Below are 18,122 nucleotides of genomic sequence, written 5' to 3' on the forward strand. Positions count from 1 at the left end.
CTTTTCACCTTTCTCTACTTTATATTCCTGTCTGACTTTGCAGAAGCTACTTCCCAGTACCTCCACGTACTCTCTTCCTTTCCACCTATTGGAGTCTTGAGCTTTCTGCAAAATGTGGGTCCAATGCCCTGCCTCCAAGAGATGTGTCTTCACACACACACACACACTAGTTGTAAGGCCACTCCAATATACTACTTTTTAAAAATGTAAGTGTGCAGATCGTTTTTATTTTCTTATCTCGGTGCCTGGTGTTCTTCAGTAAAATGTGCCATCTTTGAAGGTGGGGATGGTCTTATTTTTGTCTTTGTGTCCCCAACACCCCAGTGCATAGTAGGTGCTAAACAAATCTTGTGGTTGAATTGAATGACTGGATGGATGCCACATCCTGCCATATATTTCCACATCTCTCTTTGTTGAATAGATAGCTGAGGAGAGGCAGCACATGGCAGGGTTAGCTAGTCCTCCCCACAGACAATCGATTCCTTGCCCAATTACCGTATTTTATCCGATGACATGATGAGGTGATGATTTGACTGAATCTTAATGGGTTGCACTAAGCAACAATTCATTTGCTTTCCTGAAGGGTTTTCATGCTCAGCCCTGGCAGCACAGCACCATCTGCTTCCTCGCCCCCACCTGGAAAAGCTATCCTCCAGACAGTGCCACAGGCCAAGGCTGGATGGCGAAAATCATTTCTGCTGAAGCTGTCAGAATCCCGGGGGATATTGTAGACAGGAAGTCAGTTGGCTCTTGGGGATTAACAGATTTGGTGCTTCTCTAGCTCTGCCCTGTATTTCTATCTCGTGTTGTACTCTCCCATATGGCAGCTGTACGGATCAAATTGTCTTCCCACAAATAAACCCGCCCTTTGAGTGTCTGACAATGGAGGCCTGGCATGCCAGGCCTGGGCTCCTCTGTGGCCAAAGGCAGTACTTTTCCTTGAATAAAAACAACGTCTCCTCTTGGATCTCAGTGTAATCAGTGGTTTGCTTAGATTAAAAGATGGTCGTTGTGCTGGATGACGAGTTACTTTTCATCCAAGTGCTCTGTTGAAGAGCAATTATCTGGAAAATGACATGCTTGTCCAGCAGACACGGGCATTTTTTAAAGAGCTCTTGACAGACGGCTATTTACCTAACTGGTACTCTCTGATGAATCCCCAGGGCTCTCCCTTTCTTTGAGAATCAGGCAAAATCGCACTCCATGCACTCCGAGATGAAGGCAGCCTGTGGACCAGTACAGATGGCAAATCGTCTGTCCCTCTCAGCTCCACAGGGCACTGGGGAGGGCTTGGTCAAGGCCTCTTATTATTATCTGCCATTTGGGACCCAGGACGGACCCATCTTCTTTGCTATTCCTCAGGAGCACATCATCATCAAACATGGTCCCCAGCCCCAGTCCTCATGGTGCTTCTCCTCCCTATGCACCCACAGAAGAAGCAGACTCGGACTCCTATTTCTGAGCTCCCTCTTGGCCTTCGTGGCATCTGTTTGCTCTCATTCCATGACCATATGGTTGCGGCTTGCCTAGTTGTTAGGGGAATGATGTAGACATAGATTAAAGGGACTTTGGGATCCCCCAGGATGGTCAGATGCGGAGTCAACTCTTACTCAAGACTTGCTAAAGCTGCTCAGCAGCTGATTCCCAGGGGATATTTGGGAATCCAGTTCTAAGGCTACGATGAAGTGTAGTTGTAGAGTTTGTTAGGGGTGGGGCGCATGGAGCCTGCAATGGCTTCTTTGGGGAGGGGGCTGCCATGTAGTTGGCTGGTGGTTCTAGTGAAGTCATGACAGGCAAGAGATTAATTGCTTGGCCACTGGAGTGATCCGGCATCCATCTCCATGAAGATAATGAAAACCAGGCAGATGCTGGGAGAGAGGGGTGGTTAGCCCAACAGGCTGTGTGTTATCAGCCCAGGCCACACATTACAGATGACTCAGCTCCCCCCAAGTGTGGTTTCCTAGGATGAGGTCCATCCTTGCCTTACCACAGAAGCCCACATAAATGCTCCTTCTCTTTCCTCCAGGACCATTTCTCCAGTGTGTCCAGAAGGTAGACACCCTGGGAGCCAACTGGTCATCCCATCCGAGATTTTGACTCACATTGGACAATTGTTGACTCTCTAGGTACCATCTTGTCACATCCAACTCATCCACAGGGAGGGGAGCCTTTGTGGATAAGAAATAACACCTTGGTCTTCCACACTGGTCTCCAAGGTTAGGGATGCCTTCCTTTGGCTGGCTTCTTACTTCCAGATGCTTGCTGAGATGCTGCAAGCTGGAGCATAAACATCACTGGCTGGGAGTCAGAGGAGCCTGGATTTCAAGTAGTCTCTTACACATACTACCTGGTGACCCTGGAAAAGTCATTTATCGCCTTTGTTTCTCTGACTTCTGTAATCACACACAGTACTCTAGAGAGGAGCAATTTGTTTGCTGTTTGTTGAGAAAACAAAACAAAAGTGAAAAAACAGACTTTGCCATTCCCTGATGAAAGAGAGGATCTGAGAGGTCCTGGGGTGGGGGAGGGGAGTTGATTATAGCATCTTCTCCCTCCCCATCATAGTATCTAAAATCCTATTACAAATTATTGTTTTGAATGAATACTGTACCAAATGGCCAATGTCTCTGGAAGGTCTTAAAGCCTTGGCAGGTCCTGTTTGATAGCTCGCAGCCCTTCTGTCTTAGGGACACAAGGAGGGTACCAGAGGGAGGGAGAAGATGAAAGAAAATGGGGGAACCTTCCTCTAAAAATCAAAAGCAACCTCGGATGTCCAAGATTCACTTTCTCTGGGGTAGTCATTACAGAGGCACAAAAATGGAAACACTCTGAATTTTCACAGTAATACCATGAAATGGAAAGAGGCCTGTGCATACAGTAGGAGTTACCTAGTGACAAATTACATGATTCCCTTTTTCTAGAGAATTGATACAATCAAGACCCTGCTTTCAAAAATCATTTTGTTCATAACTTTTGCATTTGTATCATGTTCATGTGTCAGAACATAACTTCCCCTCCCTCACTCTGGGAGCAATCCAATGAAATAAAGAATAATTTTGAAAATATGTATGTGTTGAAAGAGAAGGCCAAAGAGGTGGTACAGTGGGTAGAGCACCAAACCTGGAGTTGGGAAGACCCAAATTCAAACCCAACATCAGTCATTTACTAGTTGTGTAAGACTGGGAAAATCACTTTACCATGTTTGCCTCAGTTTCCTCATAGGTAAAATGAGCTGGAGGAGGAAATGGCAAACCACTTCTCTGCTAAGGCAACCCCCAAAAGGGTCACGAAGAGCTAGAGATGACTGAAATGATTGAAGACCAACACAACAAGTTGGGGGAAGGAAAAGGTGATCATCCAATAAAACTAACCAGTAACTGAAAGAACCTGGAATCATATGCTGTGTCTCATGCCTAGAGTTCACCATCCCTATCTTTAGATCTCTCTCTATTATATCTATAACATCAGAGGATCATGGACTTAGACTCAGAAAGGATCTTAGATCTTAGATCAAGTCCAGCCTCCTCACTTTACAAATATGAACACTGAAATGCAAGGACTTGAGTGGCTGGCATGGAGGGGGCTCTGGTGAAGGTGCCTCCTCACATCTCTCTTCTTTGGGGATGACCTTAGTCGTTATCATTCCCCAACATGCATCATCGATCGATTTTATTGACCTTTCCTGGTTCTACTTTTCTTTGCATCAACTCATAGAGGTTACATCATGCTTCTCAGTATTCTTCGTATCCCTCTGCACAATTGGTTCAACCATGCTCCAGTCTTTGGGCACTGACTTTGTTCCTAGTTCTGCCCTGCTTTCCAAAGGGCTGCTATACATCTTTTGAAGTATACATATATATATATATATTTTTTTCTTTTTATCTTTGGCCTGCTTGGTGTATATGCCCAATCAGTGGATCTCTTGAATATAACTTTTATAACATTAAAAACAATCATCCATTACTCTATACCCAGGTAACTCTGTGGTCTTTAACAAGTGAACTTTACCTTAACAATAATAAGGCAGGAGGCAGCTAGGTGGCTTGGTGGATAGAGATCCCAGCCTAGAGATAGGAGGTCCTGGGTTCAAATCTGGCATCAGATACTTCCTAGCTAGTCACTTCATCCCCCATTTCCTAGCTCTTACTACCAGTATGTAATATTGGTTCTAAGATGGAATGTACATATTTTTAAAAAGCAGCAATTAGACAACACTAAAAGATAAAGGGATTCTCTGGTTCCAGAACAGTAGCTGGAAGCCAATGAGAGATAGTCTGTGGCCACCATCTTCTATCCCAATGGCTGAGTAAGCCAAGGTAAGCTTCTCCCTGCCAGAAAAGATCTGGGGTCCTCTTTTATGTGGATTAGGGGTCCTTATCCTTCCATTCAGTCTGAATGGGTTTTAGCAATTTGGTCCCAAACTCTTTTGTCAAATTGAAAAACAATACAGACCACAACCCACCCATCCACATGCTCTTTAACTAGAAACACATGTCACTTAACATTTATCAATGCCAATTTAAAAGATAGGATCATCTTCCTGCTGTTCAGTGGGAATCCTCTTCTTGGCTGATGGCTCACTAGGAAAGTCCAACATGGCAAAGTCCAAACTGAGGGATGGGATCCAATGAGGTCTGCGTAGTTTTCTAGCTACTTCTTTAAGGATGAGTTCTCAAAACCAGGAAACTTGGGGAAAAATTCAATATTCCCTAAGTAGACTTGAACTTTCAAAGTGTAAAACTTTTGTTCAGGCACTTTACAGATGACCAGCCTTCCCTTACTCCTCTAAATTCCCTTACTGTGTGTGTGTGTTCCCAAATAAGACCTTTTTCTCTAAGATCTTGGTCTCTGTTCCCCCACCATAAAGCCCACCAGAGCCCAGGATAGCTGGGAAGACAGTGGTTTCTCCCTGGTGTACAGTGATCAGCTGCAAGAACCAGACTGGGCTTTGGCTTCCCTTCTCAGGCCCAGAAGCCACTCCTGGGCAGCCGCTTAACCATGAGACCTTGGAGGGGAGAGAGGACACTGGCCAATGTAATGGTTTCCCCAGGCACCTGCTCCCAATCCAAGGTAGTCTCAGAGGGAATCAATCACAGAACATTCTTAGAGGTGTTTCCTGCCAGGTATCCTGCTAGTCACTGTAAATACGTACAAAGAGGAGACCACCTGCCCTCAAGGAGCATGCATCCTCCAGGTAGGGGGAGAGGGGAGAAACCCTTCCGTACCATAGTGTGACGGATGCACGCAAAACACATCCACACAGCAGAGACGGAGGGACCAACACCGGGGGAATTAGGCAGAGCATGGGAAGGTGCTGTTGAAGACTAGTCTTAAATGAAGTCAGGGTGAGAGGCAGAGGGCAGGAGCCAAAGCACTTCAGGCCTGTGCAAAGCCCCCAAAGTGAGCGATAGGATTTTGTGTATGAGGAACATCACCTATGCCAACAACTCTTGAGAAATTTCAGTTCCTATTTTTTTTTGTGAAGGATTCTTTCTCTCATGGTCCTGTGGGAGTAATTATAGAGCATCTCCTCCATCTCAGTATCTGTGCTGGGTGCCTTACAAATGCTATCCCATTCATTGCTTCCAATAACCCAGTGAGAACCTTGCTGTTATTATCCCCACTTTACAGGTGCAATGATTCAGGCTAACAGAGGCTAAGTGACTTGTCCAGGGTCACACGGCTAGTAAATCAATGGGGACACTTTAAAAGCAGGTTAGTAACAGAGTAGACAATGTGCCAACATCTGTCCTTGATGTGGTGAGCTCAAGGCCCAACATATATTAAAGTAAATAATTCACTAAATTCATTTTCTCTCTGTTGTTTTTGCTTCTTTCTCTCTGTCTCTATCTGTTTCTCTTCCTTTCAAACTCACTCATCATCTGACTGATCATCACTTAGACCTATAAAGGGATACACAGACTATCGATCTGGACTTCTTCACCCGTCCCATTTCCCAGACCACCTTCTTCATAGCCAGGCTTCATAATTTCTCCTTTGCAATGTCAAATCCTATAAGCACTTTGTTATCCACATTGGTAGATGAAGAGCCCTAGGGCTAGTTCCTTAAACTCAGACATAATGATGCTCAAAGTAGAGAACCATTATTGATATATATTATGAATTGTATCATATGTATAAATTATATTATAAATATATATAATCATTAAACAAAGATGGGCTTTGACATGGATGTTCTGCCTCTAAATGCTTTGTACTTTTACAAGTCACACATTTCTATAGTCTTCCATAGAACAGTATTAGGGTTTAGATTAGATTAGATTTAGATTAGAATCCTCAGTTTCCCTATTGTTAAAAATATGTTTTGAGGGGCAACTAGATAGCACAGTGGACAGAGAGCCAGTCCTGGAGTCAGGAAGACTTAGGTTCAAATCTGGCCGTAAGCATTTATTAGCCATATGACCCTGGGCAAGCCACTTAACCCCAGTTGCCTAGTGCTTGCCACTCTTCTGTCTTAGAATTGATACCACAGAAAGTAATGGCTATTTAAAAAATAATAATAAAGTAAGTTTGGAGTAGATCATCTCAGAAGTCTCTTATAGCCCTCAAATTCTAATTCGATGACGTGTAGTTTTTTCTGTAAAGTTTCATTACTTGGAACTGGCCAGCAGTTGGCTAAAATAAGATTAATCTTGGGCTGGTTTGGCAGACTCCCATGAGATTGTCTGCTGTTGACCCGTACAAGATGATTTTCCAAGCCTGGCTTCGTCCAGGGAAGAGGTTCAGATGACGACGCTGGGCTTGTCTTTGGAACGTTCTTTCCAGAGCCTGGGGACCATCCCCCCGTTTGAAGGTCCTTTTAACATCCTACTCCATTTTCCCTTTGGGCTTCCTAACTAATGATAACAAGTAGGGTATAGATGATGAATGGGGCCCTCTTCGGGCACATTTCTGAGGAATGAGACAAGTGCTGGAGAAACCCTAGCTTAAAAGGACCAGCATCCCCGAGCTCGAGGGCGCAGAACTGTCTGAGAGCTTCCGTGGTCACTCTTAGAAAAATGCAGCCGACGGACAAGCTGCAGAGATTCCAGCTAGGGGTCGTGGTCAGCGTTTGCCCTTATGTAAACTCTGCTCGCTGCGTGATTTGCCAACCCTTCTCCTTCCCCCATAGCAGAGCTTGTCTAAACTGAGCCGGTGCTAAGAAAGTCTACCATGGGGAAGGGGCCGACTTTTCTTAGAACTTCCACCATGTCCCGCTGAATTAGGAATCAATGAACAGGATGAGATGAAGACCCTGGGCCCTGCCATCTTGTGAAATTGAATGCCCACCCCGGCAGCAAACCTGGTGCTTCCCAACGGAACAGCCCCACCACTGTCTCTGGACTCCCCTTCTCGGCTCCTTGGCCTCCATCATTGCTCAGCTTAGGAGCCAGCTCCCGTGCAAGGATTTTCCTGATACCCCCCAGCTCTTAGGGCTCCCCTAATCCTCAGGAATGGCTTTCTTGAGTGGCTTAGCATAGGGTCATTTGTGTACATGCCATATTTCCCAGAACATGGAAGCTCCCTGAGGGCAAGGCTATGTTCCTTTTTAGGAATCCCATCGCCAAAAGCTAAACAAGTATTTGTTTAAACCTTTACCTTCTGTCTTGGAATCGATACTAAGTATTTCAAGGCAGAAGAGAGGTAAGGGCTAGGTAATGTGGATTAAGTGACTTGCCCAGGATCACACAGTTAGAAAGCATCAGAGACCAGATTTGAACTCAGAACCTCTCATCCCCAGGCCTGGCTCTCTATCTACTGATCCACCTACTTGCCCTGACACAGTTATTTGTCTGTTATTTTTGGAGGAAAGAAGGAGGTCGTGATTCATGATTTAATTGATGTGGGCAACTTGGGTGTGAATGAAACCTCCTTCTCCTAGTAGAAGTGAGCAAATATCCAAATGAGAATCTCAGAGAAACCTGTGGGTCCCTCAGAAAGGAAGTGGCCATTAGAGCAAGTCCTGCCGCCAGCATGGGCCAAGGGGGCTGAACTTCCTAGGACATGGTGGACTTGAATGGGCTTGACCATCTGTAATGGGTCGGGTGCCAATAGCACAAGTTTAGATTGTGGTAGACTGAGGCAAAAATTCCATTCCTTTGTAGCATAAAAGGGAGTAACATCTGGTAAAACAATCGAAATCTTGGGAATCTAAAGCTATGAAAAAGTAGAACTAGGAGATGTCCAAAGGGGTGCAGAATGACGTCCTCTGTAAGGCTCTGACCTGGAATCGACAAGTAGAGCTCGGACACTCGGATTTCTATGGAGTTGGCTTCCTTTGCAGGACGTTCTACACTTAAAGTCATTGCTCTGAGGAAGAGTCTAAGAGCTTCACCAGGCTGCCAAAGGAGTTCAGGCTATTAAAAATGTTAAGAACGCCTGTGTAGGTTGTTGAAAAAATGAGATCACATGGAATAATGGAAGGAGAACTGGACTGGGTGTTGGTGGACATCAGTCCAAATCCGACCTCCACTAGGTACCACCTGCATGGCCTTAAGCAAGTCATTTCCCCTCTTCTGGGCCTTATTTTGCTCTTCAGGAACATGGATCTGGGTCAGCCAAGGTGGGAGCCATGGCTTCTGAGGCTTCTCCCAGTTCTCAGTCCCAAGATCAGGGGCTCCCGAAGTTTTGTATGCATTTTGGTGGAGTCCATGGTCGTAGACTATTTCCCCTTTTGTTCATCCTCAAAATATTCTGCATAGCAAGTGTACCTGGCTCTTTGGGGCCATGCGGAGCCTGTCCTCTGACTGGGTCATCCTGGAGTTCAGTTACAAGTGCTGGTTTTAGTGAAAGTTCAACCATCGACTCCTTATCAGATCTTGGGCAAGTCACTTCCACTCTGGCTCTGTCTCCTCATCTAGAAAATGGCGGAGTGGGACTGGAGGACCCCTGAAGTCCCATTTGCCTTGAATCTAGGATATTTTAGAGCTGTGGGGGACAGGGATGGTAACTGAGACAGAGAGGGGAGAGGAGGAGCTACCACGCCGTAAAAGGCACTGCTCATTCCATATGCCTCGTGTATCATCAAACTTCTTTTCTTAAAAACTCTTACTTTCTGTCTCAGACTCAATATTGTGAATTGGTTCCGATGTAGAAGAGTCCGTTAGGGCTAGGGGATGGAGATTAAGGGACTTCTCAAGAGTCAAACTACTAGGAAGCATCTGAGGTCCAATTTGAACCCAAGACCTTATGTCTCTGCACTGAGCCACCTAGCTACCCCCATCATCAAACTTGAACTGGCTTTAAAAGACATGGCTAAAATAGGAATTCGTTTCAGTAACTTGCCGGTAGCCTAGGCAAATGAAAAGAACCCCGGAGACTGAGTCAATAGACCTGGATTCAAATCCTGGTTCTGCTGCCCACTAGGTATATCAGTCTGTGCAGAGTACTGTGTCTCCTTACCTCTCTGTCTTCTTCCCTCTCCTTTCCTACTTGCTCCCTCTGTCTCTTTGCCTCTGCTTCTCTCAGTCTCTCTCTGTCCTTGTCTCTGTCTCTCTCTGTCTCTCTGCCCCCTCCCCATTGTTTTTGGCCTCAGTTTCCTTTTTCTCCAAAATGAGAGAATAGGAGTCGAGATCCTCTGTAGTCCTCCCTCCTGAGACTTTTCATGGGATTCTAGGACAAGGGGCCAGACTCTAGGAGGGACACTGCCAGAGGCTCAGGGAGACAACACCGGGACCCCGAGAAAAGGCAGAGGGGGCTAGAATTTGGCCTTGACACCCCTTGTTTCCAGCTACCAAAAAGCCCATGTGTGCTGGAGGAGAGCTGTTTTCCCTCTCTCCTCAGGCAGCCACAGGCACTGCACCCTCAGCCTGTTTCACCTCCATGTTGTGCAACTGCCCCATCTCGCCATGATCTTCTGGCACGAAGCCACGTTTGTCTTCAGCTGCCCATAGTCAGAGATGAAATGGCCCAAGACTTGGTGGAGGCAGGCCCTCCTGCCTTCTCCCTCACATTCCATGGGGGGAAGGAGGGAGGTTCTCCCCAGCTCCCCAGGGCCTCAGCACTAGCCCCTCTGGTTCTCCTTGGTGAATTCAGTGGCCTCCACCTTTCTCTGTTTCGCTTCAGTCACTTCTACTTTGGAAACATGAATCGTGACTCGCTCCTTTCTTTGGACTTGGAGTGGCTGGATGGAGCGGCCACAGCTGAAACCTATTGCTGAGCAACTGTGGGCTGGAGCTGCCCGCTAATCAAAGCATGTGTGTGCACGCCTTTAATGAGTGCGTTCCCTGACCCAACACCCTGGTCTGGAGAATTAGCCTGCTGCCAACACAAGCCCCAAAGTCAAACACTCTCAGTGACACGGGGACCAGTTTGACAGACCCTGCCGCTGCCCTGGGTTTCCCAAGTGAGGTCACAATCTCAATGACTAGCCAATGGAGAAGGAATTTCCTTGGCCTCACTCTAGGTCCCAAGGTTGGCTTTCCTCTAAGTGCAAGAAGTGCCCACCTCCTAGAAGACTTGGGCACTGCAAAAGAAAGCTGTTCTAGGAACTCAGACGCACCAATCCTGCCCCATGGCAGTCCAGTGGCTCCTTTGGAGAAAGGACTGGACAGCTGGTCCTCTAGAGTTAAGTGCCACGGGCAAGGTCCAGCCTCACTCCTGACTCCAGGCTTTCCCAACAGGTGGTGAACAATCAGTCAAAATAAATAACAAAGGGAAGACAGCTTAATCATTATGGCCATGGGGCTGCTTTGCATCTGATAGCTGCTCCACCATCCCCATGCCTGGTTTTTATTTTTATACATTTTCTTGGCACTCAAATACACATAATCAAAGAGAGATAATTGGAAAAGTAATACATTAACTTTTAACAAATCACTTGATTAACATTCTATATTCCTATATTGTGATTACAGACAGTATAAAAGATAAATGATTTTGTCAAAAAAAAATAATTTTCTCATTACCCTGTGAGAAGTTTTGAGCTTACAAACAATCAAGGAAAATTACTTATTGCTTTTAATAAAATGGAATAATTAATAATAATTAATAATTCTTTAAAAGACAATTCAACAATCATATCATTGAGGTTGCGGGGTACTGGGAGCATAATTCAAATTTAGACTGATCATTTTTCAAGGTTCTTACTAGGGAGTTTTTGAGTTACTGATTTGTGTAATTGAGTCACTGAGGGATACTGAAGCTTGATGTACTTGTACTTATTGTATGGGCCTCTATGATTGATTTGTGTGCTGGCTTCATGAGAATAAGTGTCTGTGAGTGGGAATGTTTTGGGTTTGGCTTGTAACTGCAGTTTTGCTGGGAATTATGTACCTAAGTAAAAGTTAACCCATGATATCTTTTGGGATAGGGTTTGAATGTCTGGTCTTTTGGTGATGTTTTGGGGAATTAGGGTACAGGTGTTTTGCTCTTGCATTATTCCTTTTGAGACTAGGGGGAATGATATTCATGTCAATTCATAGGTAAGGGGCATTGATGAAAGAGGTCAGGTAAAGGAGGACTGTGTGGCCAATCACATTTTGCCACGGATCACTCTATGGTCTCTTCAGCTACCACATATGACTCTGTCAAGGCATCATGGCCTGATGGCTCCCAGCAGTTAGGATAGCCAAGAGCAACAGGGTCAAGGTCTATCTGTCATCAAAGCCTTTTGAAACAATCCAGCCTCGACTTTGTGGGACTTTTTAGGTGCTTGTTGTTTGGCTCTGTTGGGTCGGGGAATCTAATTTTTTCATGTTTGTTTCTGTTTTGAGTCCTAGAGTCATTAGGCAGTCTGGTGAAGACTCTGAACTCCTCCTCAGAATTATGAATTTAAACACAAACCACATAATATATAGGAGTCCAAAAGAAGCCAATTATATAGAAGCCCAGGTTCCATTTTAAGAAAAAATCTCACAGATCATTTCCCCAAATGAGTAACTCCAAGACTAGACATTTTTCACTCAATATTAGAGGGCATGTGTTTGTTTGTGTGGGACTATTACAAAGTTCCTTCTTTAAAATATTGACTTGTTTCCATGTCAACCCATGCCACCAAATCTCCAGGCACTCAGCCAGTCCTCTATCCCCAGTTCTCCCTCTTTACCATGTGGTTGGCTGCCTTTTTAAGGGTTTTTCTCCTTTTGGCCCAGTTACTGTATAACATTCATAAATGTCACCATTTCAAAGATCTTTAGAATATATCTCCTCTGAATAAGAATCGTCACTTATGTACACATCTCATAACCTAAGGTACAGTACAGGACTGCTTTCAGAGGGAATTCCCATAATCACCTGAATTTTGATACATCTTAGAACAGAACTTACTTATTTTCATTCATAGATTCCTCCTTCTGAACTTCCTTATCACTGCTTGGGGCACTACCATCCTCAGGTTACCCAAGCTTGAAACCTCAGGGTCATTCTTGATTCCTTGCTCTTGACTCATATATCTAATCTGTTGGGAAATCTTGCCATTTTTCCTTTCTCAAACCTCTTGTGTGACTAGCTGTATCCCTGGGCAACTCATTCAACTTCAATTTGCCTCAGTTTCCTCAACTCTCAAATAATAATAGCATCTGCCTCACAGGGTTGTTGTGAAGAGCAAAAAAGACAATATTTGTAAAAGTGCTTAGCAAAGTGCCTTGCACAGAGTAGGCACTGTATTAGAACTCATACCTTTCCTTCCCTATTCCCTGTTCAGTAGCCCTCCTGCCAGTGTCTCCCCTTGACAATCTGTCCTTTGTTTCCAAAATAGTCTTCCTAAAGCACATTCCATTCTGCTGTAGAAGAGCCTTCAGTGATTCCCTCTCACTTCTATGACTTAATAACAACAACAAAAACAACAACTCTCCTTAATCCCAACATATAAAGATTTCCAAAATTTTGGGGAGCCGATCCAGCTGCTCACCTTTATTTCACTTTCCTCTCCTTTCTCCTTTCATCCATTCCATATTCTAGCCAGATGTGCCTGCTCCCTGTTCCCAGAATGAATTCCCCTTGGAGTCTCCTGCCTTGGTGTCATCACACAAGTGACACTCCATGCCTGGGATGTACTCTTTCCTCATTTCAACTCATCTCTCATCAACTAGGTTTCTGCTGCTCTGTTCATTATATTCCCATTTGGCATTGCTACGTCTCTCCACAAATTACATTTTTTGGTAGTTGCCTTTCTGCCTACCTTCTACTACCCCAGTAGAACATAAGCCATTGAGGTCCAAAGGGGAATGATGTTATCCTCAGAGAGGGTTTCATGGAAGGGACAACATTTCATTTGGACTTAAAGAATTCAGAAGAACCAAGAGGGAGCCATTGGAATGTTTAGCCAAGTTGACTGCTCTAGGCATACAAATAAGGAGGTAATATTCACTGGGACCCCTAAGCACCCTTATAAAACTGGTCCATTATTTCATTCCTTCCCTATAAATTTTGAATAACATTTGATTAATGCTATTTAGATCCCCCTCAAAGTCCAACATCCTCCAGTTCCACCCTCATGCTCATGCTTTGAGCAATTGGAAGCTCATCACAAACCTGTTTTCAGGATTGAAGGTAAAGGAAAAGGTCCCAAACTTGCATTTGAGTTGGAGAAGTTCTCTCTCTCTCTCTCCCTCTGTCTCTCTCTGTCTGTCTCTGTCTCTCTGTCTGTCTCTGTCTTTCATTCTCTGTCTCTGTCTCTGTCTCTGTCTCTGTCTCTGTCTGTCTCTTTCTCTCTCTCTCTGTCTGTCTCTTTCTCTCTCTCTCTCTCTCTCTCTCTCTCTCTCTCTCTCTCTGTCTGTCTCTTTCTCTGTCTGTCTCTGTCTGTCTCACTCTCTGACTCTCTCTCTCTCTCTCTGTCTTTATCTCTCTCTCTCTCTCTCTCTCTCTCTCTCTCTCTCTCTCTCTCTCTCTCTCTCTCTCTCTCTCAGCACTGTTCAGACACAAAGTGTAAAACAAGCATATGAATTGAATTTTCCAGAAACAGACAAACTTCCAAAGGACCGGTGAGCAGAAAGAAAGTCAGGACCAAGTCCCTGTAATCAGGATCATAGATTGCTGAATGGCAAGATGTTGTAACAGCTACTATTGTTGGGATCTGCCACAATAATGCCCCTGGAAAATACCCAAGAATTGTGGCTCCCTCCGCTAGTTTGGGGAGTTCTCTCTGGGCTGCTCAGCCCCCTGGTACCAAGTTTGGGAGCCCTGTGCATTTCAAACACTGATCTGCTTTCCATTCATGCTTTGTTCTAGATGAACCAGATGGAAAAAGCAGCTGAAGCAGCCTATACTTTTTTAATGGCCAATCCTGAGCACATGGCTGTGCCTTCTCATGATGGGAAGTCTGAAACGGTGGCAGGAGCCAAACTGGTGGATAGAGAAGCCCAACCCCACCTGGTGAGTAGAGGAGGAGGGAGGAAGAGGGAGAAGACTAAGAGAGAGCTTGGAATCTGTCATTCCTTTCAGTCTTAGTATCAACTCTAAAATAGAAGGGAAAGTTCTAAGTCAATAAAGTTAAGTCATTCGCCCAGGGTCACACAACTAGGAAGTGTCTGAGACCAGACTTGAACCCAGTTCCTCCCAGCTCCAGGCCTGTCACTCTATCCACTGTGCTACATAGCTGCCCATTTAATCTGTCTTTAAGGGGGAAGTTTTTATGAGTCCTGTAGAGTGGTGGTTGGACACGAAGGGAGAGGGTAGGCTTGAAAATAAGAGAATATAAATGAAGCAAAAATTTAAAAATTGACCAAAATGGGCACCATTTACTCTTCCAATTTTGTTTTTTAACTTGGTTGGTCTGTGAACTATTTGGGGTTAAAAAACCCATGGCTGTTATTTTAATATAATTGGTTTCCTTAGTAATCTTCGTTATTTTATTTTATGCATTTGAAAAAAGTATTCTTAGAAGGATCTGTAGTCTTCATGACTACTTGCATCATCCTCCGGGTTTCTTTGGGCTTCAGCCCAGAGCTGAAAATTAAGTCATTACATTGGCCAACACCAAATCTTGGCCTCTGTGACTGGGAGGTTGTTGGAGGAGCAGCTTAACGAAGGCTCTAAACTCTCATAAACTGTCATGGTGACCTCCGGACCAGACCTACAGCACCCAATGAGAGGGCTTAGTGAGCCCATTACAACCCTTTTCTTGCTTTCGTAGGGCAATTAGATTAGAGACTGCACTGGCATCAGTGTTAGGACAGTCATCCAGTCTCATCTCTGGGACTTTTGCCCATGTTCTCTGGTAGAGCTTTCCTAGGGATAGCCTCTCCCATCCCCAACAGGCTTGGGGCGTCATCAACCTCTCTTGAAATCGCATGGCTATCAAGAGAGCACACTGGCTATCTATTGCTTACAACTTGGCCTTGCTCTTCGGATGGGGCCTGTTCACTCCCTTTTCTGGTTAGGTGGCTATCTTGTGACAACTTGGCTTTTCAGAGACTTGAGTCCCGTTTAGAACCAAAACCCGGGAGCTGGAGGGACAGTATTCCTTGTGGGAAGACAAGTGTTGACCTGAGATTGTCCCAGCGATTTTAGGATCTGGAGAATTCCTTTTTCAGAGAAGGTGAAGTTCCTAGTTTTAGAGAATTTCGTGGGCCATTGACAGGTCCGATGGGTTCAGCTCATCTGTATCTCCGGATACAGCTTCAGAGGCCGGGTGTCCACGAGGGACTTCCCAGCCCCAAGGCTGACTCTGGCTCCCATTTACATGAGTGCCTCTCATGACAAGGTGTGTGAGAAGATAATGAGTGTCAGTGACCCTTCTCCATCTCAGTGAGATCTGAGGAGGACGCGTCTGAGGATATAGAGCGGAAGCCCAGCTCTTGGGTGTCTGGTGGTCCAGGAGGTCCTCACTACAACTTCAGGGCCATTGATGTGAATCTGTAGTCTCCTATCGCCATACTACAGAAGACCACCGAGCCAAAGCACAAGCTGCTTTTCTCGTGTGCCTCAAGAGACGCACCCCCGAGATCTCGCCCCCTTTAATGGTTCGTCATTCTTGCCAACGATGCTAACGGGTGTCTCTTTACAGGAACACTACCGAGAAGCAGTAGAACATTATGAAGATGACCACTTCCAGCTGGCCATCGAGGCCTTTGAGCAGGCTTTAAAGGACTATTTCAAAGCAGACAGGCAATGCCGCGTTCTGTGTGAGTGGTCCCAGAGCCACGATGACCAGGACCACCGGATGAAGACCGATGGCTTCTACGAAGTCCTCGCAGGTAAGACTCAGAGGAGGGACTAATGGCGTGGAGAAGAACCTTGGGCCCTCCTCTTTCATCAATGCGGGAACCAAGGTCTGAAGAGTTGATGGAAGAATCCACATGCCCTACCTACAGCCTATCATGTGGGACGATACCCAACAATTCCTCCTTCCCTTTGGTAGGTGCCATTTTCAGGGCTGAGGCTGTACTTTTGTAGAAAAGATCTTGATTTCACACAGCTTAGAGTGGGACGAAATGTATGTGATCATCTCGTTCAACCCCTTTCATTCTCTAATCAGGAACCAGAAGCTCAGAGACAAGTGACTTGCCCAAGGCCCTACGAGGCCGACTCCACCTCAGAACTCCCATGTTTGCCCTCCTATGTTCCTGCAACAATCCCTTTCCCCCGCCTGGTTGTGGGTGGGGGTCAGGAGGGAAGAGGAAAGGAGGGGGGCAGACAGTGGCGAAGTCCCTTGCTGTCATTTCTAAAATACTCCAAAGTATCATGAGCTTCCCTGTCATTGTGTAGCCATGGACATCCGCCCCCCCCCTTCGCCAACACAAAGCACCGTCCCTTGACCCGGCGAATGGACTTCAAGAGTCATGGGGGGCTTCTGCCTTGGAACCAATAGGCAGTATTGATTACAGGACGGAAGGGAAGAGTTTAAAAAGAGAGAGTTGGAGGGAGCTGGTGGCTCAGCGGGCTTAAAGTCATGCCTAGAGATGGGAAGTCTTGGGTTCAAGTTTGACTTCAGACATTTCCTAGTGGTGTGACCCTGAGTGAGTCACTTCACCCTCATTGCCTAGCCCTTGCTGCTCTTCTGCCTTGGAACCAAGACACGATATTGATTCTAAGATGGAAGGGAGAGGCTTGAAGAGGGAAAACAGAGTTCTGGTAGCTGGACGTCATCCCGCCGCTGCCGGGCTGATGGTGAACTTTGGAGGCACGCTGGCCATTCCCAGGCCCACCTTGAACCCCCTCCCCTTGGGAGAGCCAGGCCAGAGCTAGCATTCCCCTGGTGGAGCTGGCAAGAATACAAGGCCGCCCGGACGCCACAATGAGGCATCCAATAGGACGGGCGGAGAGGACCGAGGAACCAGACTGGACAGGCAGCCCTCCGGCGGGGCCACTGGCTGGGAACCCCGCTGGAGTCACAGGAAGCCTGGGACGCCGCCACCCTAACGTCTGCGGGTCCCAAGCAGGGTCCGCGACTTCCCTGCTCTCTTCCTCCCCGGACAAGGTCCTCCGGGAGAACCCTCCGCTGCCCGTCAGAGATCTGAGCGTCCCGTGAAAGGGAACCCATTAGACGGGGAGCCCACCTTCTTTGTTTCCAAATCATGGGGCTGGGGGGGGGAGCCAGGGGTCAGCTGGCCCCGGGCCTGGCTGGCCAGAGCAGGTTCCTGCTGGGGAGAAGGAGCTTTCCACCCTGGAAGTGGCCCAGCCTGGGGAGAGGGCCGAGGAGGGAAGGACGGCGGCGGAAAGAGACATGGAAGGCTCAGGCTTAGCCACAAGGCCCCTGGGCAGAAGAGGAAGGGGGGGCTGTGAAGAGAGGCAGTTAGGGCTGTGAGGGGAGTGCCGACAGCCAGTCGGCCATTCTTCAAGAACTTATTTGATCTTCTACATCAGATTTCTATTTTTAAACCCTTATCTTCCATCTTAGGCTCAATACTGGGTATTGTTTCCACGGCAACAGAGCGCTAAGGGCTAGGCTGGGGGGGTCGAGTGACTTGCCCAAGGTCACACAATCAGGAAGCTCTGAGGCCAGATCTGAACTCAGGACCTGCCCTCTCCAGGCCTGGCTCTGGCCACCCAGCTACTCCTGGACTCATTTTAGGAGAAGTCCCAGTGCTGTCCCTGACTTGTTCAGCATCTTCCCTGCCCTTTCCACGGCAGGCGCCATTGTGTGGTGCTGAGTGGAAGGACCAGACCAGGGTCCCCGTCAGGGCATGCTCAGCCAAGATGGGCAGCTGTGTTATGCCCATTTTAAAGGTGAAAAGGGAGGC

At 46.5% G+C, this 18,122-nt stretch overlaps 1 protein-coding gene across 2 annotated transcripts in view; it reads left to right on the forward strand.

The window, feature by feature from the left end:
• P3H2 (prolyl 3-hydroxylase 2) overlaps nucleotides 1–18,122 on the forward strand; it is a 135,517-nt gene that overhangs the window by 93,312 nt on the left and 24,083 nt on the right. For both annotated transcript variants that reach the window (XM_007502466.3, XM_056807761.1), the window contains exons 2-3: nucleotides 14,170–14,313; nucleotides 15,947–16,136. In XM_007502466.3, coding sequence (XP_007502528.2) covers nucleotides 14,170–14,313; nucleotides 15,947–16,136 — 334 coding nt within the window. The remainder of the gene's footprint in view (nucleotides 1–14,169; nucleotides 14,314–15,946; nucleotides 16,137–18,122) is intronic.

Source organism: Monodelphis domestica, chromosome 8 (genome assembly GCF_027887165.1).
Source record: "Monodelphis domestica isolate mMonDom1 chromosome 8, mMonDom1.pri, whole genome shotgun sequence".
Taxonomy (NCBI): domain Eukaryota; kingdom Metazoa; phylum Chordata; class Mammalia; order Didelphimorphia; family Didelphidae; genus Monodelphis; species Monodelphis domestica.